The following is a 25,074-nucleotide window of genomic DNA, read 5'->3' on the forward strand; positions in this document are numbered from 1 at the left end:
GCCCGGCCCGGGGACCCGCCGCTGATTGGTTGCGCCGCCGGGCGGAAGTGATGCTACTGTCACTAGCTCCTTGGGCTACCGGGAAGCCGCGAGTTTCCGCAGGGAGGCGGCTGCAGGAGCTGCGGCCGGGCGGGTGAGTTGGGAACTCGGTGGGGGTGGGGCATTGGCAGTCCGGGTGGCCAAGAAGTGGGGGAGCTGGTGTCTGAGGATGAGGGAGCTGCACAGAGTGCTCCTTCAGCCCTGGCGTGGGAGAGCCAAGGGACCTGGGGCTCCGGGGTCTGCGATTCCAGGATAGGACGGGTCCGTCTGAAGAGAGGAGCACATTGCAACGGGGCAGTCGAGGCCCGGGAGGGGAAAATCAATGAAATTGACCCCTGTAGGCAACCTGGTTTTTAGGAACAGGGTGTAGAGGGTGCGAGGAAGTCTCTTGGGAGCAGAACCTTGAACTTGGGGCTGCTCATATGATTCCTCTTCTTCCTTGGCACCTAAGAGCTGTAAAGATATGCCTAGCAATTGAAGGAGGTTAAGATCTGCTGAAATTTCAGGGGGTATTTAAGGTTCCTTTCCGGGAAGCCTGGGATAGGCGGTTGAGGGTAAAGAACTGCTCTTCCAGAGGGGAAGGAGGAAGTGGTGGTCAGGTTTCTCTTCCGGAAATCTACTGAGACTGAAGGAGCCTGCCTAGATGGGTTACTACCTGGCTAACAAGATTTTGTTTTACTTAGAAGGGTATGCAGACTGGCAGAGTCCCCTGAATATCGTGGGACAATCGAGGCTGCTGGAGGGCAGGGAGGAATTTGAGAGGAAATATGCCTAGGAACCTAAAAGAAAAAGAGAGAAGGAGATGTGGAATGCAGAATTTTGGAGGGAGTGTAAGGTGGCGTGCGTTCACTTCTCCCTTTCCAAAGAGACTTTGGTAAAACTCCCATTTTTCTGTAATGTTTTGTGTCAGTTCCATTTCGGGGTGTGCGTTTGGGTACTAAGCTTTGCCTCAGAGTGACTCTGAGGAGCTCAGCCACCAGTTAGCACACGCATGTTCTGCCACCTAGTCACTTGTTCCTGTTCCCACGGTTGCCCAATAGTTAGTTCTAATTTGGCCCTTCCAGCCAACCATGGATGACAGTCCCAGGTTTGGAGCCTGAGCCCTCACTTCCAAGCCAACCTCCTGAGTTAGTGACTAAGGGTAGCCCCTCAGTGCTGCTTTCTAGCCATTTCTTCTCTCCCGGTTGCCCACTTGCCCTTTGTGCCTGTTCAGTTTTGTTTCCATTCTCAGGTTTTCCCCATTTCCCTTGCCTCCTGCCTACTCTTACTTCCCCTGGTATCCTTCAGATACAGAAACCAGGAAGTTACCTACCACCTGGATCGCCAGGAAACAGTGCTACCTACTTTTTCCAGAGGGGTTTTCGGTAACAGCTCAAACCCTCTTCTCGGCCTCTAGAAGAAAAAAGAAAAGAGGGTGGTATGATGCTTAGGACAAGAAGTAGAGTTTCTGGGTTTTGTACTGATTTGACCTTACCGTACCAGTTCTGTTCCAGCCTACGACCTATTCCAGATACCTGGAAGTGATGCTTGATGATTGGCCAGTTTCTCTGGTTTCAGGTCCTGGAGTTCATGGCTAGCCTCTGTGTTCCACTGGGCTTGGGGGGGACACCATTTCTTCTTTCCTTGGGGTCCACAGGTCTGCAGTCTGTGCTCAGAGTCAACACAACTCACAGTGAAAGTGATGCCTTTTCTCCAGTTGCACAAAATGAGCGTGAGGTGGTTAGCCAGACCAGGAGCTCAACCTCTCATGGAGTCCAGGTGGGAATGGGGCCCAACTGAGGGGTGTTAGCCCTGAGGACAACTAGAATGAGAAGTCAGCTGGAGGAAGATTTGTGTCCCCTCTAAATACGGGAGGAGAATCTCTTCTAAAGAACAGTCATGGTTCCGCCAGTCATTTGTGGGAGTGGCAGGACTTGCGAGCCCTTTTCATGGCAACAGTGGGAGAGAGCAGCATGGTGTCAGTTAGCAACTGGATGTGCTGCTTGGTCGTCTGGTGAGGTGGGGACTGGCCCATGACTCCATGGAGGTGCCCACTGGGTTTGGTTGGTACTGGCCTGCACTCCACCTGGGACTTATCCCTGTTGGTCAGGGATAAACATGAATAAAAAGACAGAATCACACATTTCATAATTTAAAAGGAGCGGATTGGGGGTTTCCACTTGTAGTATATTGATAGCCCAGTGTCCCTCTCAGATTACTGTAATTATCAGCTTTTTTACTTTCATGTCCTTTCTCTTTGCAGCCTACTGCTCTGATGCCGAAAGGGAGGCAGAAAGTACCACACTTGGATGCCCCCCTGGGCCTGCTTACCTGCCTCTGGCTGGAATTAGCCGGGCTTTTCTTACTGGTTCCCTGGGTCATGGGCCTGGCAGAGACAGGTGGTCCTGGGGCCCAGGCTCCAGGGGGGCTAAGCTGGGCTGTGCATCTGGACAGCCCGGAAGGCAAGAGGGATGAAGAGACTCTGGGGCAGCAGGCAGACGCCTTGGCCCACGCAGCAGGGCTGCTGAATGCTGGACGCATCGGGCAGCTTTGGGGGCACTACCTCTTTGTCCAGCCAGCTGGGCACTGGCAGGACCAGCAGGTGGAGGCCATCCGGCAGCAGGCAGAGGCCGTGTTAGCCAGGCATGAAGCTGTGCGCTGGCACGCAGAGCAGAAGCTGCTGAAGCGAGCCAAGCGCAGCGTCCACTTCAATGACCCCAAATACCCACAGCAATGGCACCTGGTAAGTCCAGCCCTGCAGTTTTCAGCTTCAGATGGATGGGTTCTGAGTATCCAATTCTTTAGTGGGCTTTTGGCTGTATTACTTTTTAGTTGCCCCCACCCTTTGCCTGAGGAGACATTTCTGTGGGCTTTGGTGGCCTCCTTCCTCCAGGCTCCGTGTTCCCAGAGCTCACTTCTAGAGAGCCACAGAGTGCAGTGGTTAGGGCATGGGTGCTGGAGCCAGAGAGTGCAGTGGTTAGGACATGGGTGCTGGGGCCAGGCTGCTTGGGCTCACATTCCAGCTCTGCCACTTGCTAGCATGTGCCTGGGGGCAAGCTGCTTAACCTCTCTGTGCCTCCATTTCCTTCTCTGTAAAATGGAGATTATAATAGTACCTACCTTGTAGAGGTAGTTAGAATAAGTGAGTTAACATATGTATGCCTGACACATGGTAAACACTATAAGTGTTAACTACTAACATTATATAATGTTAGTATAATATACATCATACGGCATAATAATTGTACTTTCCAACCTTAACCCTAGCCACCATTTCATCTTTATTGCCGTTGAATGCTCCAAGCTTTCCTGGAGATCTAGACTGTGGCATAGCTCTCACTTGTCCCTCCTTGGCTCCAGCCCCATCTGGACCTATTGGTCCACAACCTCTGGCTCTTTGATGGCAGCCAAGAGTGAAAAAGGGCTGCTAGCTATAACTTATAGCTCTGTGGGCTATGCTGTGTGTCACTGGATTCCCAAGACTTTGAGACAGTTCCTGAGTCTGTCTCTCCTACAGAATAACCGGCGGAGCCCCGGCAAGGACATCAACGTGACAGGTGTATGGGAACGCAACGTAACTGGGCGAGGGGTGACTGTGGTGGTCGTGGACGATGGAGTGGAGCACACCGTCCAGGACATTGCACCCAACTATGTGAGTGACCCTGGAACAACCCTTCCCCCCCCCCCCCACATGTCCTACCTCCTTGATATTACCTCAGGCTTGTCCCTTTCCTTAGAGGTCACTGGGGCAAACAAAAGGGCTTGGGAGGTGCCATGGTATTCTTCAACTTCTTCCCCAGCCAGCATTCCAGATTGGCGGTTAAGACACTGTGAGTGGCATCCCCCTCAGCAGGAGAGGATCCTAGGTGACACTTCCTGGTTCCTGTTGCCGCTCCCTCCCTGCCCTGGGTAGGCAGGAGAGGAGTGGCCCCTGTCAGCAACTTCCTTCTCCACGCAGGTTCTGAGCACCTTCCTCTCTGGACAGCCTGGCCTTTAGGTAGCCCTAAGTCCCTTTATCCCAGGTTTCCCAAGTCATGGAGCAGTTTCCTGGGTACATCTCTATAATGGGCAAGAGAGAAGTTTGCTGCGAGCTATAACACTTCTCAGTTTTGCCCCAGTGTGTCCTGTCCTCGTTGTTTTGTAGCCCGTGTGGTTTGCAGAGAGAGATGGGCCTGCTGCCCAGTTCCCCTCTCTTCCTGAGCTCCAAGACCTGACCTCTTACAACAGTGAATGACCACCTATTGCCCCCCCTCAATGTTGCAGAACCCTGAGGGCAGCTATGACCTCAACTCTAATGACCCTGACCCCATGCCCCACCCGGATGTGGAGAATGGCAATCACCACGGCACACGATGTGCAGGAGAAATTGCTGCGGTGCCCAACAACAGCTTCTGTGCAGTGGGAGTGGCATATGGGAGCCGCATAGCAGGTACCTTCCAGCCTGGCCTCAGTAGGTTTCTTCTGGGATGGCAGTCTTCATCTCCTGCCCCACCCCCCGAATTCTGAACTGTCTTTATCCTACCCTCAACACATATAGAACGAAGGATAAGCTTATAATAGGTGTCTGTAGGACGAATCAGTTCATTGGTGTGTTTTTTTCAGTGCAGTAGTGTCTCAGACATGCTTTTAGCAGCAAACCCCACCATGTAAAACAGATAAAAGGGAATGCTCTTGATGTGGGATGGAGGCCTCAAGTCCCACCTACTCAGTCTCCTCTTCCCTCTTGCTAATCTTGGTTATGCCCCATCAATGACTCAGCTCATCGCAATGATACCGCCTTTACTTATTTGTGTGATACCAAACACCCTCTCATCTGCCTTTCTCCTTGACCCCACATGTCTGTGGAGGCTCTTCTGTCTCCCAGCTCTCCAGCTCCCAGGCCTTCTGATGATCACTGTCCGTTCTCCATCCTTTCAAGAGAGCTGAGCAGCTCCACCCCCGACTGAGGGTTGTTTATGACTCCTTCTCCTCAGGCTTTCTGTCAAGGGAGAAGGTGAAAGGCATGAATAGGGACGTCCTCTCCATGATTCTTCATAAATGCTTGGAACCACAAATTGAATAGATTGGCTGTATTCTTCTTAACCTCCAGCAGAGGGCAACAGCCCTCTCTGTGAATGAGGCTGCAGAGGGAGCCAGAAACCAACCTTCAGGGTCCAAGTCCCTTCCAAAAGCTCCATTTGTCCCTCCGTAGTCACCAGGATGGACCTACCCTATTTTAAAGGGTGAAATTAGGCATCCATGGGAGTAGTTCATAGTAATGAGTACCGTGTATTGAGCAGTTTCTATGTAACAAGCCCCACACCGATGTTTTACATGATTTAAGGATGCAAATGAGAAGGGAAACTTGGCTGCCTACATTCCAGCCTGTGCCTCTTCCAACCAGAACCCATGATCCTTAAAGTCTAAGATTTAGCATTATGTTAAAAAAATATTTCTGGACAGGGACATACACATGGTATAAAAAACACAAGAGTGCTTAGAGGGAAAAGTAAGTCACCACGTGCAGCTCCCACCACCCAGTTCCCCATCTAGGGAGTGAGTACTGTTCAGCTAATGTGGCCTTACTGCCTAGGTATCCGGTTACTAGATGGACCCCTCACAGACAGCATGGAGGCCGTGGCATTCAACAAGCACTATCAAATCAATGACATCTACAGTTGCAGGTGAGGCAGAACCAGGAACAGGTGACAGGGCAAGACGCTGGGGCACCTGGGATGAATTCTCCAACAAAAGAACAGCAAAATGGGCTGACTTGGGCAGGTCCCGGCAGGGATCTTCTCATTGGGTTCAGCCTGTAAGTCCATTACTTTTATTTCTCCAGCTCTCCAGCCGCTGGGGTCTCAGTCTGAAGGCCCATGTCACCCCAGTAATCAAGTTGCCACGTGAGCAGTGCTCCAGGCTGCCCCATGTTTATTTGTTTAATAAACTCATAAAGCCTCTGGGAGAAAGTGGGCTTTCCTCTCAACCACAACTAATCTCAAGGCCCAGCACCAATCCCTCCTACCCTGTACACATAAATGCACCTGCAGCCTCAGGTTATGGCTATGGTGTGGGGGCACAGGGGTGGGGAGAGGAACTTTGGGATTGGGCTTTCCCCATGGTACTGATGGCACCTGCTCTTCCCCCTCATCAGTACCTCCCTTAAATCTATGACATCATCCGCAATGTACATTTCCTCTTAGAAAAAGAATAGAGAACTCCTCCGACCCAAGACCTTACACAGATTGAGCACTCGGTGAGTGCTCGTCCATCAAGCCTAGTACCAGATCCCTAGATCAGGAGAGGAAGGTCTCCTATCTCTCTCTAACACTAGATACTGTCTCCTGTTCCCTGGGACCTGAGAAAGGATTTTTAGGAGCCGGTTAAAGTAGTCCTAAATTAGGAAAGTTTCCAAGGAAAAGAACCTTAGCACATACTTCTGTTTTCCACTTGGGAGTGGGGGCTGGACCTTTGAACCCTATGTCCTTTAATCATGGGAGTCCTGCTGGAACCCTTTGGAGGAGAGTAAGAAGGTGGCCAGCTGAAACTGGGGCCGGGGTGGGCAGCCACAGCCTGGCTCTGGCTCTTCCCTCTGGGTATTTCTCAACAGCTGGGGACCAGATGATGATGGGAAGACAGTGGATGGCCCCCATCAGCTTGGAAAGGTACCTGTGAACTGCATGAAGACTTTAGGAGACCCAGTTCCTAGAAGAATTCTACAAGTCACTCCCTCTCCAGCCCCACCCCCATTTGCAGTGCCAGACCTATGCCATCTCGCTCTGCCACCTCCTTTTGGGAAGAGCACTTCTAACTGGAGATGGGGGAGTGTGGGAGGCACAAGTTCTGTGAGGGAGAAATGGAACAGGGCCCTGAGATCGCTTCCCTTTGATTTTGTGCTTGGTTCCCCATTCCTGGCCCCACTGTTTCTGATAAGTAGAGTACATCCATCAGTTGCTCAACTAACAGCTTCCTCCCCTTCTTGAGTCCATCTTTAAATCTCTTTCTCCCATGCCTAGTGCCTTTGGGCTTCTTTCCTTTCCTTTCTAGAAAGGGAGAAGAGGACAACTGGTGTGGAAGGTAGAGGTCTGTGAGTTTCTCAGGTGATCCCGTGTGTTTTTGCTCTTCAGGCTGCCTTGCAACATGGGGTGATGGCTGGCCGCCAGGGCTTTGGGAGCATCTTTGTGGTAGCCAGTGGCAATGGGGGCCAGCACAACGACAACTGCAACTATGATGGCTACGCCAACTCCATCTACACAGTCACCATAGGTAGCGACCTGTGGTTCCGTGTGTGTGTGTGTGTGTGTGTGTGTGTGTGTGTCACTCAGTGGTGAGGGGATGATGTATCTTGGTGTGCCCTGGCTTCCATGTGGCTAAGTGTCTGAGCACGAGCTTCTCTTCAGGCTCAGATAGTTAGGAGGGACTAGCCCTGCTCTTAGAGGACCCCAGGATTTCCTTAGAAGTCACCATAGCCTGGGAACACTTTCAACCCAGCATCTGGAGGTACCCCTCCCCAGCTCCACCTACTACAACTGGTTAGGCCTCTGCTCCGGCCTGTCTTTTCATGGGCCACTTACCATAGCGTTACCGTCCCAGTTGTATTTATTTACTTACCTGAGTTCCTCCCTGGCTATAATCTCCTTGAGATCAGGTCTGGCCTTTTGCACATGGCCCCAGTGCTCACACGGTGTGTGACTCGCAGTAGATAATTAATAAATGCTGAGGAAAATGAATGTGTGAATGGATGAGTGGGTATGGAGGTGAAATGCCCCGGTTTTACCCTGGAGCAAGCCTATTGAAAGAGTGGTATTTAGGGCACAGATATCCTCTGCCACTTGAGGTTGCTCGCTCAGGTGAGGAGTGTGGGTACTCTGAGGCACTTGGGCCACCCAAATCATTTTTCAAATTCAGAACAATCTCCTAGCTGGTAAGTCACAGGGAACTTGGCTCCTATTTCCCCTGCTCTGTTCCCAGGTGCCGTGGATGAGGAGGGACGGATGCCTTTCTATGCAGAGGAATGTGCCTCCATGCTGGCCGTCACCTTCAGTGGTGGGGACAAGATGCTCCGGAGCATTGTGAGTGCCTCCTGGGCCCCCACTCATGATCCCTGTCCCACAGTACTTCTCTCAGGCAGCATAACTTTTGTTTCTCTGCTTCCCTGTCCTGCCCTCAGACTCGTCTTCCCTGACAGATCTGTATCTCTAAGGGGGTACCACCGTTGGAAGAACGGAGCCGAGGACTGTAAATAAATTTGTGAAAATGGTTTTTAGCTTCAAACTTCACTTACAAATTTACATATTATTAGAGGAACTGCTGAGCATCACATTGATTAAAGAACTTCTTTAAAATGTCTTCCTTTGATAGAATTTGGGCTTTGGCTAATTTCCGAGGGATTAAAACAACAAATCATCATTCCATAGCTGTTCAGCCCTTATGTAAATACTGTGAGTTCTGGTCATGTTTATCAGCAGGAGTAAAGTTAGTGGCTGTCTTTATGGGATGGGTGGGATGAGGAATCGGGAATGGCTCTGTTAGCCCAAGAGACAGCTCTTTTCTTGGAGCTAGAATTGCAAACGAGAGATTGGAGCAAGGGAGTCGAGCTCCTCAAGCTATGGGAACCTTTTAAAGAATTCAGGGTCTAGGGACTGCACCCAGCTGGCTGAGCTCCATCCCAGCAACTTCAAGCCGTGTCTCTGGGCCATCATCAGAGAGCTCCCTGCTGGTCCCTGCTGCCCACAATAGAGTAATATGGGGCCAGGGCTCCAGGCGAGAGCTGGACTAGAGCCAGGTGGTATCAGATTTCTCCAGTGGCTGGGGTGGGAGGTCTCTATGGGGCCATTGGGAATTAGGCTGCTTTGTCTCCTGCTGGGTCAAATTCATTTTCCAAAACTGAAATTTTATTTTGCCAGTAAATGACTTCTGGTCAACAAAATGTTCCAAGGCTCTGTGCCAGTTGATCCCTAGCCCCGCCCCCTGCCCCCCCCCCGCCCCTCACCCTGGGGAGAAGAGAAAAGAGAGTGGACTAAAGGAAAAGAGCCAGAGAAGCTTTGCTCAGCAGACAGACAGGGGTCTGGGTGCAGAGGGCACTACCCTCGTCCACTCCCACAGTGGGTGGGCTAGGAGGAAGAGCAGGAACAAGCTGTGCTCTTCACGCCCTGGCAGAACTCTCAGGAATTGACTCATCCTGGCCCCACTGAGGACCAGGGGCTCCCCGGGCATAATCGTCAGTCTTGCTCTGAGGGGCCTGGCTTTTCTCCTAACTCAACTCCACTTTGTATCCCCACCACCACCTTCTGTCAGAACTGGAACTTGTCCAGAAATGAAAGAGTTCGTTTCGCCAAGTTCCCATCTTTGGCATGTCCTTGTCTTGGAAACCTCCTGTTGCCAGTTTCTGTTCAGTGACCAGCTTGGTGGAGCTGTCTTCCTGAGGGCAGGGTGTGGAGGCACATGCTGACCACCATTTGGCTGCCAGGGGCTCCTGCCACCATAGGCGAGCCCACGGGCCTCACAGCTGCACATTGGACCATCACTGTGAGCCTGTTTCCTTAACAGGAAAAAAATCAGTCTGCTCTCTGGCACAGACCAGGCTTTCCACTCTCATTGAGACTACAACTTGGAGAGTTTTTTTCTCTTCTTCTGGGTATGCCTGGTGTCTGAGTGAAAATTACATCTCTTGGCAGCTGCTGTAACAGTTGGAGGGCAGCAGTGAGTACAATGGAGCTCTTGGCAGAAGTTAGGACCCCGGTATCTGACCCAGAAGAGAAGTTTGGAAGAAAAACATGCTCTGGTCTTAACATTGCTCCATCCAAAGTGCCAATAGTGGAGTGGATTTACGCGGGGCCCTCCTCAGCTAAACCCTTTGTGGCTCCAGGGTTGATGAGAGCATAAAAAGAACTTGATGCCAGACAGATGCCATCTCTCCCCTGCAGGCAACTCTCCCCCTCCCGACCCCCACTTTCACCCTTCACTCAGAACCGTAGGTAGAGAAAGGGGGACTCGTAGAAACCACACTGAGGCACCAGGCCCAAAGCAGTGAGGCAGCTCATTCTGTCGATTGCCACAGGCCAGGGGGACAGGCAGTGTGGACACTAGTGCCATGCCAAGCCCACGGTGGGCAAGGGGACACACTCCCTTGGTTCGCACTGATGTCATTCCAGCCCCTTATTGCCGAGCTGCCAAGTTGGATTTCCTTGAATGGTGCTGTCACTGTTGTCCCAGCTCCAGCTGGGGCCGAGGAGCTCCCTGGCCACTTCCTCTGTCTAGCATGATTTCAGGGTCTGGAGGGTAGGCACTGGTGGTTAGGGCGGAGAGTTTGGGGATGGGTTGTTAGAGCAGCAGGAGTCAGGAAACTCCTCTGCATAAAGGCCTCTCCCATGGCTCCATCTGCTTTCCCCCACAACCAGACGCTCATACGTAACTCTTTAATTTGTAGTCTCCTTTCTCAGCTCTTCAGAGATTGTCTTGTGAGGCCTAGAAGGATTAAGGATCTGTTTTGTCCTGACCTGCTAGTGAGCCTCCCTCTGGTCAAAGATTTCGCTCTCATGAAGGAAGGGCGCACCTGAGAGACTTGTTCTGAGGACAAGTCTGTACCCCACCCTCCACAGGACCTGTGAGCGCAGTCTCTAACCCGAGGCCCCTCCCCTCCACACCACTTCCCAGGTGACCACTGACTGGGACCTTCAGAAGGGCACAGGCTGCACTGAGGGCCACACCGGGACCTCAGCTGCAGCCCCCCTGGCCGCTGGCATGATTGCCCTCATGCTGCAGGTACGGCCCTGCCTCACGTGGCGTGACGTCCAGCACATCATCGTCTTCACGGCCACTCAGGTGAGACCCCAGCAGGAAGCCAGACGGTCGGCCCTGCCCACCCCCAGGTTCTGGTGCCAAGGACTTTAGATTTTAAACGTTAGGCTCCAAATCCCTTTCAGAGTTGCATGTGTATAGGAAAGGAGTGGAGATCCCAAGACCGCAGACCTCACCTCTTATGTACTTATTCTGCTGATGCCATTTTACCTGCGGAGGAGGTCTCTCTGGAGCCTGGGACTCCTGGCTCCCTCTCTAGAAGCAGGCCATTAGAGTGGTGACATCATGGGGCTTTGACCTTTTGTCCCAGCTTTCTTTGGGGAATCTGTCCTCAGTGGGAGAGTCTGGACTGGATCAACCAGCAAGGCAAGCAGGGAAGCCAAAGTTAGGTTGTTGAGATTACATTGGAAATCCAAGGGACTAACCAGGCCCTCTGTCCTCTCAGTATGAGGATCGCCGTGCAGATTGGGTCACCAACGAGGCAGGCTTCAGCCACAGCCACCAGCATGGATTCGGCCTGCTCAATGCTTGGAGACTCGTTAATGCGGCCAAGGTGAACAGGTGTTGACAGGGCAGGGAGCCCTGCACAGAGTGACCAAGGGAGGGGCTAATGCCTAAACCGTTGCTTGGCACGTTGTGAGTGCTTAATGTTCATTCATTTACCCTCATCCCAGCTGAGACCCATTTTATAAATGAAGAACCAGGCTCAGCACGATAATTGAAGTTTCCAAACCATTTGTAGGGAGTAAATTGGGACCTGAGTGTAGCTTGGGGCTGTCAGGGTGCTCTGGTTCTCGTCTTCCCACCTGAGCACAGCCGTTTCCTCTGGCTCCTTGATTTGGTGCCACAGGGAGCACTCCAGGGTGTCAGCAGGAGCCTCCGAAGTGAAAGAAGGTGATGTGGAGAGTAAAAATAGAGAGCTGGGCCCTGAAGATCAAGTCAGAGCGAGATCAGTCTTGTTTATTCATCCACCTCCCCCCCCCCCCCACTTTCCTTTAACAGATCTGGACATCTGTCCCTTACTTAGCTTCCTATGTGAGCCCTGTGCTAAAAGAGAACAAGGCTATCCCGCTGTCCCCCAACTCACTGGAGGTGCTGTGGAATGGTAAGTAGTCAGCAGAAAGGGGGTTAATCTTGGGCTTGAGGTTTGGGGGCGGGGTGATGGGGAACTCATCCTCCCTGGGTTCTACCCTGTTCCTTTAGGAGCTGAGCTCCAGCCAAACCTGTGGAGTTTTCTTTGACCATTTTAGGACATGTTGCTGCTTCTGAGTTGGCTGCCCCCCTGGCTGCTTAAACAAGCCCTTTCTCCAGAGTTATTAGTAGTGAGAAGGAGCTGCTGAGCAACTGATTAGAAAGGCTGGTGGGTGGAGTGGGATTGGGACTGGGGGAGACTAGGCAAGAGCTGAAAGATGCTCCTTTGACTTCCATGCTGAGAACTTGCCAGACAATTCTCTTCATCCAAGTGGCCTTTGGGTGAAGTGAAGGAGTTGGGAATTTCTTCCTTTGATTCTCAGCCTTGTCTAATACAGAAAGAGTCACATGGGGTCTGTTGGGGGTGGGACAGGGGAGAATGTGAACGTCTCCCTGGACTGTAGTTGCCAATCTGCCACCACCTCCATTGCACCCAGGGCCACTGGGGTTGTCTGAGGTCTGTAAGTCAGAGATGTGGTTTTGTGTTGAGCACAGAGGTTGAGTCCCTTCCCAGAGAAGAGGGAAGCTGGGCTGGGAAATTTATGCTAGAGGATCATCTGTCTGCAGATTCCCCGGAGTTCCCATATGAGGGTTTCCCTACCTCTGGCTCCTTGGGAGATTTTTTTTTTCCCTTGAGAAAATTTGACAGTTATTTGCTATTTTTTTGTGGAGATTGAAGCATTTCGTGTTTTGTGCCCAAACTAGAACTCCATTCTCACTTTTTCCATCCATGTAGGAAGTGATCAAACCAGAGCAATGACAAGAGGAAGAATGGCAAAAGAAGGGAGCTCAGAAAGGAAGGTCAGGGGCAGCTACCCTCGGGTGGAGGTGTCTCTGGGAAGAGTCCATTGTCTCTCTTCCTAAGCATGTCCAGTGCTTGCCCACCTGTAGGTGGAAGGAAATCATGGACGTAGTTCACTGAATTTTCCGTAAAAGGAATGCTGTCTCAGAAAGGGCAAGAAGCATCGCCCAAGGCAGAGAAGTTAAGGATCAGTCCCAGGAAAGCAGACCAGTCGGCACTCCCAGGCTTTGCCTTGGAAACTCCTGTGTCTTAGAGATAGTGAGCCTTTCAACTTTTACTTCCCTCCCAGGACTGCTTCCTATTATTTAAGTAAAAAAGTAACCCACAGTCACACCTGTCAAATGAGGGGTCCACTTAGGAGAGCGTTAGGGCCCTTTCTAGCTTTGTCATCCTGTTTCCCACTAACTAGGGATGTTGCCCGAGCATGCCTGACAAACTTCCGTAGGCATAGAGGCATCTGGCACTGCTTGTTTGTCACTAGGAAGCATGAAAAAGGACAGATTGTCCTGGGTAGAGGAGCCTGAGAGGGGGGATAGTGGAGAGAGAGGGTGAAGCCGAGGGAGGGGAGACTAGGGGTTTTGCTAGTGGAGCCTGTCATCAGTTTGCAGGCTGGCAGGCAGGACTCTGCTACAGTTTCTGGGGTCGGCAAAGGTGTCTCCCCCTCTGTTGGGACTTAACCCCTGAGTAGACAGAACAGAAGGCACAAACTTGTGGAAACTGAACTTTGTGTAAGGTGGAGGGAGCTGAACATTGCTGAGACAGAAGAGGTGGTAAAATACCACTAAGACGCTAGAGCAGTGGTGTCCAATAGAACTTTCTATGATGATGGAAGTGTACTCTGTCTGTGCTGCTAAGTTTGGTGGCTACTAGACATCTGAGGACACTGAACACTTGAAATGTGGCTAGTATGACTGAGGAACTACGTTTTTATTTTATTGTAATTAAATTAAAATGCACATGTGGCTAGTGGCTATCATATTGGGCAGTGCAGCTTGAGAGCAAGACAAGTTTTTATTCCTCCCCATTGGCAGGAGGATATGGGGGAAAGGATTGGGGCCCCTGCGTTCCTTTAGATCTGACTCCAGGGCTGAACTAGAGGGTAAGAGGGAGAGAGGGGTTTGAGAAGATTGTCTAAAATACGAGAGAACCTGTGTGTGTTTATAGAAGATTCCTAAACACCATTTGCACTTACCTTTTTCTCCTTATTTGCAGTCTGAGTATGTGGCTAACCCTCTGCCTAGGCAGTGAATCCTGTCCCTTCACTTCTCCACCTCTTACCTCTCCAACGCAGTCTTCCCCTCGCCACTGATTCTTCCTTCTGCCTTCAGACATCCTCAGTTCACCTATGAGGAAACAAATTAAAATCCCTGCCACCCTTCAACCTGTAACCTTTGCAAACGAATTATCTAAAGCAATTGCTTGCTTTTTCACACACTCTCTTGACCACTGACACCTTACTTCATTACTCACGGTGCCCCTTTCGGTCAGGTCTGGGGCTGGTTCAGAGTTCTTCCTTCCTGAGCTTCTTGTTGCTTCAACCCTATTAACGAGGTCTTTGGAGCAGCCTCTCTCTGGCGTCTATGACCTCCTTGCTCCGTAACCTCTTCCAGCTTCTCGCCCGAGGTACTTGCTTTCTGGTGTGCTGGTCACACTGCTCCCAGCCGAGTGCCTCCTGTACTCATTCCGTGGTCTTCATCCTCCCTCAGCATCTTCTTCCTCTACAGCACAGCTGGTTCTAGGGCTTCAGCTACCACCTCTCTCCGCCACCCCCCCCACCCCCCCAATGATTCCTAGATCGAAATCTTACTCTGAAGGATAGAGATTTTCATAGCTTTCACAAGATTATGGGCAAATAAAGCCCTGGGATCTGCTGGCCAGAGAGTGAGAGTTGAAAAAAACAAAACCAACTTCCCAAAGGCCAAATAATAATAATAAGCTGATGGTCATCAGCTAAGACGAGTGCTTTTTATGTGCTAAACACTGTTCTAAGAATAACTCATTTAATTCTAGTAAAATAATTCGAGTGTTCTCACACGTATGGCCACCCAGTCCCTATATGGACCAATAAGAAAATGCACGTAGCATGCCACTGCGTATGCGTGCTGACAGACAAGTACTCACAGGGCTCTTTTTACATCCCATTTCATTCCATACTGTTCCGTGTTTCTATAAACCCCTTCTCTGCTGTGTTAATGCTCTCCTCCAGCTGTGCCACAGATATTTTCCTTCATCTTTCCATTCTTAAATCATTCGTGTGCTGTTGGATATTCCACCAATACATTACATTGAACATGGAAATGATTTTAGATTTTATTATCACCTCTTAAAAGCCAGCTTGCTTTCCAAGTTTCCCCCATTTCTCTCAGTGCCATTACCATTCGTTAGGTGCCCAAACTTGAAACTCTGGAGTTTTCAGTCCCTCTGTATCACTTGCCCTTCCCCCGTCTTCCCTTTCCTTTCCCCTGCAATTTAGTCTTCCCTGTATTTCCCTGAACGTCTCTTGATTGATTCATTCATTCATTCTACAAATATGTGAGACCTACGTCATTCCAGGCACTGTATTAAGTTGTAGGGATTCAGAGATAAGACATGATTCCTGCTTTAAAAGAGCTCACAATCTGGTAGGGAAGACAGTCCAGTCTGCATGACGAGTGCGGTGTTATAAGCACTGCAATCAAGATGACACGGGTGTCAAAGGAGAGATGCCTCCTGCCACCAGGGAAGACAGAGGAGGATTCTCATAGAAACAGGTGACTGACCTGAGTGTCACTATATAAACTAGCCAGGAGAAGAGGTTAAAAAAAAAAGGGGGGGCATCCAGGCAGCAGGGGCAACACATGCAGAGTCAATGGAATCTTCAGGGAGCTGCAAGTCACGTGGGATAGCTGGGGCATGGGGTGCGAGGGTCAGAGGAAGGTGTGGAACTGCAGGCGGCAGGGCCAGGAGAACTGTGTGCCCCGGGAAGGAGTTTGGACTTTATCCTGAAATCTGTGGGGAGCCTTCGAGATAAATTGTCACCAACTGACGTTAGCACTAAGGGAGGAGGACAGCAGTCAAAGAGATTCTCAAGGCCTTACCTTTTAGAGATGCATACTAAATCTTTATTCTTGAAATGATCTGATGCCTGGGAAGTCCATTAAAAGAATCTGAGAAGGGGAAGAAGTAAGGATCAGTGATAAAACAAGATTGGCCACATACTGATAATTCCGTGTTTCCTCAAAAATAAGACCTAGCCGGACCATCAGCTCTAATGCGTCTTTTGGAGCAAAAATTAATATAAAACCCGGTCTTATATAAGACCCAGTATTATATTATATTAGACCCGGTCTTATATTAAAATAAAACCGGGTCTTATATCAATTTTTCTCCAAAAGACGCATTAGAGCTGATGGTCTGGCTAGGTCTTATTTTTGGGGAAACACGGTTATTAAAGTTAGTTGTCAAGAACATGTGTTCTACTTTTATGTATGTCTAAAATTTCCTATAATAAAAATTTATACATAAATGCGTATATAAGTATTTGTGTGTGTGAGTGTATATATGTATGTATATACATATATATGTATATTATTGTAAATTTTAATATATAAAAAGATTTCTAAGTTTTTATCTTGGGCAACTGGTTAGATGGTGATGCCATCAAATGATACTAAGAACCCAGAAGGAAGAACAGTTTAGGGCAAGGGCTGCAGAGTGTCAAAAACTGAGGAAGAGAATTTTGGCTCTGCTGTGTTTAGCCTTCTGTGAGTCATCTAAAGATTATATCCCGGAAGCAGTTGAATAAATAAGTTAGAAGGTCTAGACTGGAGGTAATGATTTGTGAGTCACCAGCATATAAATGGAAGAAAAGGGTCTGGGAAAGAATGAGATCACCAGGGTTAGTGGGTAGACAAAGGATAAAAGAGGACCCAAGACACAGCCAGCATAAAAGGAGTAGCCAAAGGAAAGGAGCTCATGAAGAAAACAACTGAGAAGAGATGGCCTGAGAGTAGGAGAAAATCAGGAGGATAGTATCACCGGAATTTAGGACAGTGACAATGGGAAAAGGAAAGTAGAGAAACAAGAGCTGAGGAGCATCCCTGGTTTTATCAAAGAAGCCATTGGTGACCTTGAAAAGAATTGTTTCAATGTATTCATGGGGATACAAGCTAGATTGCAGTCGGTTGAATAATTAATGGGGACAGGAGAAGATTTCTGGTGAAAGATGGCAAATTGAACACATGCTTTTATCTTTGCCTTTTCTCAAAACCTCACCAAAATAAGAATAAAGGAATAATACTGGTATAAGCACAAGGATGAAGAGAATGAGAGAGGAAACCACAGCAAGTGAGAGATTTCATCACGTTTTTGGAAGATGGAAATGAGTGGAGAAGAGAGCAGGGCTAAGAAAATTGCATAGCAAATACCTGCAAGGGTGACACTGAGCAACAAGCCCCATCACGCCAGAGAACCGCAGAGGCTCAGTACTCAGAGGCCCCGTGTACTGGAGAGGACAGAGGAGGTATGAGACCAAAAACAGGGATCAATTAAGAGGTAGATTCCCGGGGACCTTCTCCCATCCTTAGCAGCCAGAAGATGGTCCCTTCCTTATCCAGCCAGGAGTTGGGAAGTTCATTCTGCAGAACCAAGGACCCCAGGTACAGCAAAAGAGACAGGGAATGTACTGAGAGAGGGAGACCCTCCCCAACAAGCAGCCCCTCTGATCCCAAGGCACTGGCAGACAGGAAACTGGAAGATTCCTCTCTGGAGAAATAGAATGACCCCTCAGCAAAAGGTTCAGAGATACTGATATGTGGGCCCCTCCATGAAATAGTCCGGTCCCAGTCCAGTTAACTTTAGGGAATCCCACCAGTTGAAAAGCTCCACCCGTGGTTAGAGCTTCCAACTGGTTTTTGAAGATAATAGGGATCACTGTCCATTTGAAATAATCTTCCAAATCCCCCCAATTTCTGAGAGAAATTATTTTCAATCGCTAAAACCGAGGCTAACAATCATATAGGAAAGTAGAATAAGGATGTTTTCAGAAAACAAGTCTCATGCTCCATCTGTCTGAAAACTGCTAAAAGATGTGCTCCTCTGCAATGAAGGGGAAACGGAAAGAAAAAGGAGAAACAAAGGGGAGGGAAGGAGAGAAGGGGGTGCAGAGAGAAAGGGAGAAGGGGAAGGGGAAGGAAAGCCCAAGTGAGCGGTAAAGGCAGGTCCCAATCCCACAGCAGTGCAGCAGACAGGAATGGGACAGAAGGTTCCAGAGAGAGACTCTCCAGTGGGAAAATAGCATTGAGGGAGCCCCTGACTTGGTTGTTCATTTATAAAATCATATTCAGAGAGATTAGGGGTTCTTTTGTGCAGTTTGGGAAGAAGTAGTGACAGGGCCATGAATGTAAGTCAACAAAAGGGAAGTTAACTCCAGAGGAGAAAACAGCAAACTGTTCTGGAAATGAAATATCATCATTGAGCACTACTTGGCTAAATTCCATGTATTTATAAGGTTGTTGTGTGGTAAACAAAGTATTGATGTTGCCAACTATTGTGATATAATTATTTTGAAAAAGCAGAGGAGAGGGCAAGGTGGGGAGAAGGTGTGGGCATATTAAATCCCTATCTGGTATAATTGAAAGTTGATAAATAATGCATAAAATTAATAAACCATGAAATAGCCATACATGCTTATTACTTAGAAATGTGAAGGTAGATCCCAGAAGAAAACAACTAAAAGCAATAAAAAGCATTTTCTTTTGGGTAGTGGATGACAAAGGTGGTGGGAACAGAGTAGTGAACTGCTTTTTTACCTTATAAGCACTCCAGAACCAATTTACTTTTAAAACCAAATACACTATACCATTTTGATAGGGGGGAAACAAAGGTTAAGGATGAATGGGAGGGTAAAAAGTAGAGAGAGTAAATATAGACATCTTTTTCAAGAAGTTTGACAGCAAAGGAAAGGAATAACATCTAATACTGATATAATCTTAATATTTACTGGGTACTGCTCTAAGCACTTTATGTATATTAACTAATTTATCAGCTCTATGAAGTAGGTACTGTTACTACCTCCATTTTACAGCTAAGGAAACTAATCCAATTCTCATAGCTAGCAAATGGCAGAGCTGGAATTTGAACCCAGGCTGGATGGCTCGAGTCCAAACTCTTGACAGTAGGCAGAAGGAAGTGAAGAGTTGAGAAAGGGTTTATTTGCTTGTGTTTTTCATGTGTAATAGCAAATACGTAAGCAAAAAGATCCAGCCAAGAAAACGGATAATTGGCCTGATTCAGTTTTGGACTTTTGCCAGACAGTTACTGTGAAAGGAAAAGAAAGTACCGGGAACTTGAGAGTGTAAAAAAGAGTGTTGGGGAGACGAGCTGTGGGATCTTTGCCAGGTAGGAAAGAGGAACCTGATAGATTTCTTAAAGAGCAAGAAAATAAAGGGGTCAGGAAGGGAGTGGGAAAGGTGGAAGGACAAGAGGTTGCTTTCAGAGAAGGCACGATACTGGCGTGGAAGAGCTGACAGATGGAATTACAGAAAATACACCCATGCACACGTACATACACAGAGAGTCTAGGTGCGTATTTACCAAAAGTTGTGGGAGCTTTTTTGTTTTCATTTTTGCTCAACTACTTTTCTAATTTGTCTTCAATTAATTTGTGTTTGCTTATATAAGAAAAGCCACAGTGACAGGTACTAAAGCATTCAGTCCAGGTAATGACAAGGACCAGGGTCTGCTCATGGGAGTGGGCACTGACATGGGAGGGAGAAAGGTCTGTGGAGCTGAGGAGGTGAAGAAATGTGAAGTTATGACATCAGAGAAGTAGACCCATGAACACTGGTGTCGTAGTGGGTGATGGGGGGGGGCACTCTTCCATGAACACAGTAAGAGGGCCACTGAGCAGCAGGCCAGTAGGCACAGGGTCTGGGAAGGGACAGAAAGTGTCACAGAAAGGCTCATGCTTTTTCCTCTTCTTCAATCCTCATTATCCACACTCACACCACCTCAACCCTACAATAAGGCAGCAGCATTTTAGCTGGCCTCCTGTCACCCGTTTCTTCCTACTCCAATTCATCCTACCCAGAGCTGTTAAGAGTAACCTTCCATAAGCACTTAAAAAAAAAAACAACAAAAAAAAAACTCCATCTTTGCTCAGTAATCTCTAGTAGCTCTTGGTTTGCTTGTTTAAATTAAATGTGTTTTCACGTTGGATAGGTAATGTGCCGATGTCATAATAAGGCTTGAGGGAGGCACATGTCACACAAGAGTGTGAGCACCCAGTCATCACACTCATGAACTACAAAAGGATCTAAAATAAAATCTTAAAGCCCTTCTCATCCTCCGTCCCTGCCCCAACTTTCCACACCTCTCTGAGCTCTTCATCTGTGAGACAGAGAGGCTGCTCTCTACCCTGCCTGTTGGGATGAATTAATTACTGGGAGAAAAGGTGCCTTAGAAAGAATTATTGCTCATTGCAACTTGGTTTCTTAATATTACCCAATTCAATTTTCTACTTCAGGCATTTGTGTTTTTTAAACTTTTTATTTTGAAATAATTGTAGATTCACAGGAGGTTGCAGACAAATGTTCAGGAAAATTCCAGGTACCCTCCTCCCGATGTTGATGTCTTAAACAATTATAATGCAATACAAAAACCAAGAAAATGACATTGGTACCACCCAGAGAGTTTAATTGGATTTCACCAGTTAGACATGCACTCATATCTGTGTGTGTGTGTGTGTGTGGCTCTGTACAGTTTACCACATGTGTAGCCTTGTGTAACCACTAGCATGAGAAAGATCCAGAATGATACCATCCCCACAAGACTCTTCATGTCATCCCTTTATGGCCACACCCATCCCCTCTGCCCCATCCCTAAAGCCTGGCAACCACCAATCTGTCTCCATCTCTAGTTCTGTTATTCGTGAATATTATATAAATGAAATCATGTATTATGTATCCTTTTGATTTTGGCTGTTTCATTCAGCATAATTTCCCTGAAATTTATTCATTTCAGTGTTTGTTTTTTTTAAATTCTGTATTGCCTTCAATATGAAACTTGTTCATTTCCACCTCTGCCTTTGTACATGCCATTTTCCCTTCTAGAATACACTCTACCAATCCTTTCTACCAGCCTGCATTCATGTCTTCTTCAGAGTGTCTCACTGCTCTGTGCCTAAAGCCACCTGACCCATCTCTGTTCTAGTATCAGTAATGTATATCTCACGCCATCTCATTTTCCACTTGCAGGTAGAAGGCAGAGACCATGTCCAACTTATCTTTATATTCCCAGCATCTAGTACAGTGCCTGAAATATAGGAGGTACTCCATAAATTATTTTTTGGGTAAATGAATGGCTGAAGTTGCTCCATTTGGTTCTTATATTGTGTCTTCAGTTTGCGTTGTCTTCCCAACTAGACTCTAAACTAGACTGGAAACTCCTTGAAAGCAGCTACTACATTCCACTTATTCATGTACTCTTGGCCCCAGTCAGGGTTGCCGTGGTATTCATATATGGCTTCAATGAGCGTGTACTTTGTGTATGTTGGGATGAAGTAAGGGCGTAAGTGTTCATGGGGCTGGTTTCCCAGCTGCCCAGCCTGACTTCCTATAGTCAGCAGGATGGACCTGGAGATGTCGGGGCTGAAGACCCTGGAGCATGTGGCAGTCACAGTCTCCATCACTCATCCACGACGTGGCAGCTTGGAACTAAAACTCTTTTGCCCCAGTGGCATGATGTCCCTTATCGGCGCCCCCCGCAGCATGGACTCGTAAGTACACCTGCCCGTACCTTCTGAGCTCTCTATGCAATGAGGGCCTTTTCAAGGAAAAGATACAGGAGAAATGGACACTGGTACTGCCCTAAGTTACCATGGCACTGGCCAGCCTTCGCAGCTGGCAGCCATTGATTACGTGCTTTGTGCAAGTGCTTACAATGTGCTAAGCACTGCGCTTTCCATTTATTTTCTCGAATCCTTGTAAGAACCATGCAGAGGAGACTTTCTAACCTACTTGTACAAATGAGGAAACAAGTCATGGAGCTAGTAAGTACCTGGGAAAGTAACACTAAATTTAGATCTGTCAGACTCCCCAGCCTGTGCACAACACATTGACACAAGTCCCGCATCCCATGAAATCCCAGGAGCAAGGACCCCTCGTGGCACCCTCCCAAATGGCTGTAGCTCAGGCAGGCAACATTTTCATGGCTACTACAGTAAGAAAAGAATGTTTCTGGGCAAAACAGTCAGTTCCCTGCCCCGTGCCTTTCAGGTTTTCTACTCTGTTCTTTCCCCCAGGGATCCCAACGGCTTCAACGATTGGACCTTCTCCACAGTGCGATGCTGGGGGGAAAGGGCAAGAGGGATTTACAGACTCATCGTCAGGGATGTAGGTGAGCCTGCCTGCCCTTCCATCAGGGCCCTGCCTTTCATGATTGTCATCTGGTCACTCTGGATCTCAGAGTCCCTCAGAGAAATTGTCCCATGTAGAATACATGGGGTTGCCATTGGACCAACAGGATATATACCAACTATGCCCCATCCAAAAAATGGGCGTTGATATCTAAAATTGTTCATTTATGCTACCTCTCACATTCCTTCGAGAAGTGACTGATCCATTTTTCTTCAGGATAGCAACAAAAATTCTTTGTTGAAATCACATTTCAAGTCCTTTCACATATAACCATCCTTTGGCCAGCCCTGGTAGGCAGGTAAGGGCAGGACTAATTTTCACCATTATTTTGGAAAAACTGAGGTCACACAGTATTTCTTTGGAGACTGGAAATTGAACCCAACCCTCCCATCTTCCAGTCAAGTTAGGTATTCATTAGACCAGTGGTTTCAAAACTTTAATTTAGTAGGAGGACACTTTTTTCCAAGCAAAATTCTAGCTGAAACCCCAAAATATGAAAGAGGTAAAGGCAAAATGTCTGTGCTGCAGAGCGCTACCTTTCAGCCTCCCTGTTCCCATCCCTGAGGACACCATACGAGCCACGTCTGCAGAACCCTGGGGTCAGTGGGACACAGACAACTGCAGCAGAACATGTGGCCGAGTCCCTTTAGGTGGCAGGGCGGGCAGCATGCTGTTTGCATGGCTGACAGAGGGGCATGGCTCACGGACTGCCCCACTTGCTGCCCTAGGAGATGAGATGTTCCAAGCTGGCATCCTCCGTCAATGGCAGCTGACCCTGTATGGCTCTGTGTGGAGTCCAGTAGACATCAGGGACAGACAAAGGTAGGTATAGACACATGTCAGAAGGAAGGCAACTCACCAGGGTTGGGGAAACAGCCCACTTAGGGAGCTCCCCTTCCCTGGGAACCCACAATGCACCCCTCCTCTTTGCTGTGGGGCTTCCCTCTCTTCAGCTCTAAGGTGGGAGGATGGGTGAGAGAGCAGGTGGTACCAAGTTCAGTAGGGCACCCCTGTCTCTTCTTCTCCACAGACTATTAGAAGGTGCCATGAGTGGAAAGTACCTGCATGATGGCTTCACTCTGCCCTGCCCTCCTGGGCTGAAAATTCCTGCGGAAAATGGTTACACCATCACCCCTAACACCCTTAAGGTACTAGGGCCTTACTCACACTGTGGACAGGCAGGAGTGTCCTGGGGGAGTTAGTCCTTGGTGGGTAAAGAGGGGGTGGGAAGGCCGGGTCGCGGTCCTGCTGGTTAACTCTCAGAGGGCATTCCTTGTGCATGTGTGGTGAGTGAGTGGTGTGGGGTGGGAGAGGCAGCCCTTGTACAGAGACTTTCTGAGCTCATCGTTCTGAGCTAAGGCTGCAGGCTTTGGGAAACTCCCTAATGCAAGTGGTGGACTTTTCCCCCAGACGCTGGTCCTGGTCGGCTGTTTTACCGTCTTCTGGACTGTTTACTACATGCTAGAAGTATACTTGAGCCAGAAGAATGTGGCCTCTCTCCCGGTTTGTAGGAATGGACCCTGCCATTGGCCCCAACGAAGCCGAAAAGCCAGGGAGGAGGGGACAGAACTAGAATCAGTGCCACTTTGCACCATCAAGGATCCAGATGGAGTGGAGACAGAGAGGGAGGGCCCTTCCACCACCTCTGGTCTCCTTGCCCCAGACCTGCTGCATCAAGGGGACTGGAGCCTGTCTCAGAACCGGAGTGCCCTGGACAGCCCTCCTCGGCACCTACCCCCAGACCTGTTGCAGGCGAAGGAGGAGCAGATTTGCTGACCCAGAGCCTGACAGACTCAATATCGGCGACGCTCTTCCTTCCCCAAATTGGGGAAGCTTGGAAAGCTGCTCCAAAGTCCCAGGAGCTCTGGGAGAAGGCAGTCCTGATGCTTACGTCTGGAATCCAGAGGCTACAGAGCACCCTCTGACTATGCTCAGGGAGGGCCAGGGTTTTCTTAAGGTACTAATGGCAGAGGAACGGTGCCAGAGAGCAGTGTGGCAATAGCCACAGCATCTTCCTCGAACCGAACAGGAGCTTTCAGTGAGAAGGTCTTGGACAAGGGTTGTCCTCCATCCCCCATTAGGCAGGCCTCCATCCTCATTTCTCCTGGGCAAGCCCATGGTACAGGTCACAGGCACCCCCACCCATGCGTGGGTGAGAAGATACCTGCCATGGCCAGAAAAGCATCTCAGCAGAAATATCACTGCCGTCACTTGGGAAGAGGGCTTGAGTGGAGGTTTAGAAGAGCCCCGGGATTTGCCTGTCCTCCTAATGACCCAGGACCGAGAAACAGAGGACTTTTCCTCTCTCCCTCATCTTCTGCCTAAGCCTTGGACATACTGGTACCGGCAGTCAGCCCTCAGCTCAGCACTCTTGCCCTGAAAGCAGCTGCCTCCATTATCTCTGATCAGAAGCCAACCATGAACACAACCCTGACTCCTTCACCACCCCCACCTTTCATCCTGAAGGATCGGTACAATGCTCCTGGCAACACTAGGGGTGGGCACGGCCCCCAGGCCTGTGCTGCTTCATAGGGGAGTCTGCGAAGGACTGGGACAGGTGCCAGCCACTGCCACCCCAGCCCTGTGACCACACTGTCGTCCTCTGCAAAGTGCTCAGGGAAATGGCCTTGCCCACCAGAGGCCAGCTGTCTGCCTGACAGGCTGTGACTCTTCCTTCCATTCTTGGCCCCCTCCCCTCTTCTGAGCTAGTTGGTTGATTTAAATTTTGTTTTTAACACTCAAGGTTTGGTTTTCTCTTTTCACAGCAACATTTTGTTGAATTATTTTCTGCACAGCCTTTCCAAAATAAAAACCTTCCACACAATTCTGCCACACCCATCTCCTTTCCTCTAAAGCAAGTTGCCAAGTAGCTCCTCCTTCCTGTCAGTC

General features: G+C 48.9%; 1 protein-coding gene and 1 non-coding gene across 6 annotated transcripts; one reads left to right on the plus strand and one right to left on the minus strand.

Moving 5' to 3' along the window:
* PCSK7 (proprotein convertase subtilisin/kexin type 7) lies at positions 1–25,009 on the plus strand. 5 transcript variants are annotated; one of them, XM_019713612.2, is made up of 17 exons: positions 1–133; positions 1,676–1,797; positions 2,282–2,761; positions 3,536–3,670; positions 4,282–4,447; positions 5,591–5,681; positions 6,608–6,662; positions 7,125–7,263; positions 7,969–8,069; positions 10,654–10,821; positions 11,243–11,350; positions 11,800–11,902; positions 21,389–21,545; positions 22,071–22,165; positions 22,914–23,007; positions 23,216–23,333; positions 23,596–25,009. In XM_019713612.2, the coding sequence occupies exons 3-17, from the start codon at positions 2,294–2,296 to the stop codon at positions 23,959–23,961; spliced, it is 2,364 nt and encodes a 787-aa protein (XP_019569171.2). In that variant the 5' UTR covers positions 1–133; positions 1,676–1,797; positions 2,282–2,293; the 3' UTR covers positions 23,962–25,009. The 5 variants fall into 5 exon arrangements, with proteins under 5 accessions (XP_019569171.2, XP_074191538.1, XP_019569170.2 ...); XM_074335437.1 differs by having other exon boundaries at positions 87–133; positions 23,189–23,333; XM_019713611.2 differs by having other exon boundaries at positions 89–133; positions 23,697–25,009.
* Positions 19,981–20,084, minus strand: LOC141572598 (small nucleolar RNA U13). Its single transcript, XR_012497919.1, has one exon. It is a non-coding gene; the product is annotated as a small nucleolar RNA U13 (small nucleolar RNA).
* Positions 25,010–25,074: the final 65 nt, after the last annotated feature.

The sequence above is a fragment of the Rhinolophus sinicus genome, linkage group LG06 (genome assembly GCF_036562045.2).
Source record: "Rhinolophus sinicus isolate RSC01 linkage group LG06, ASM3656204v1, whole genome shotgun sequence".
Classification (NCBI taxonomy): Eukaryota; Metazoa; Chordata; class Mammalia; order Chiroptera; family Rhinolophidae; genus Rhinolophus; species Rhinolophus sinicus.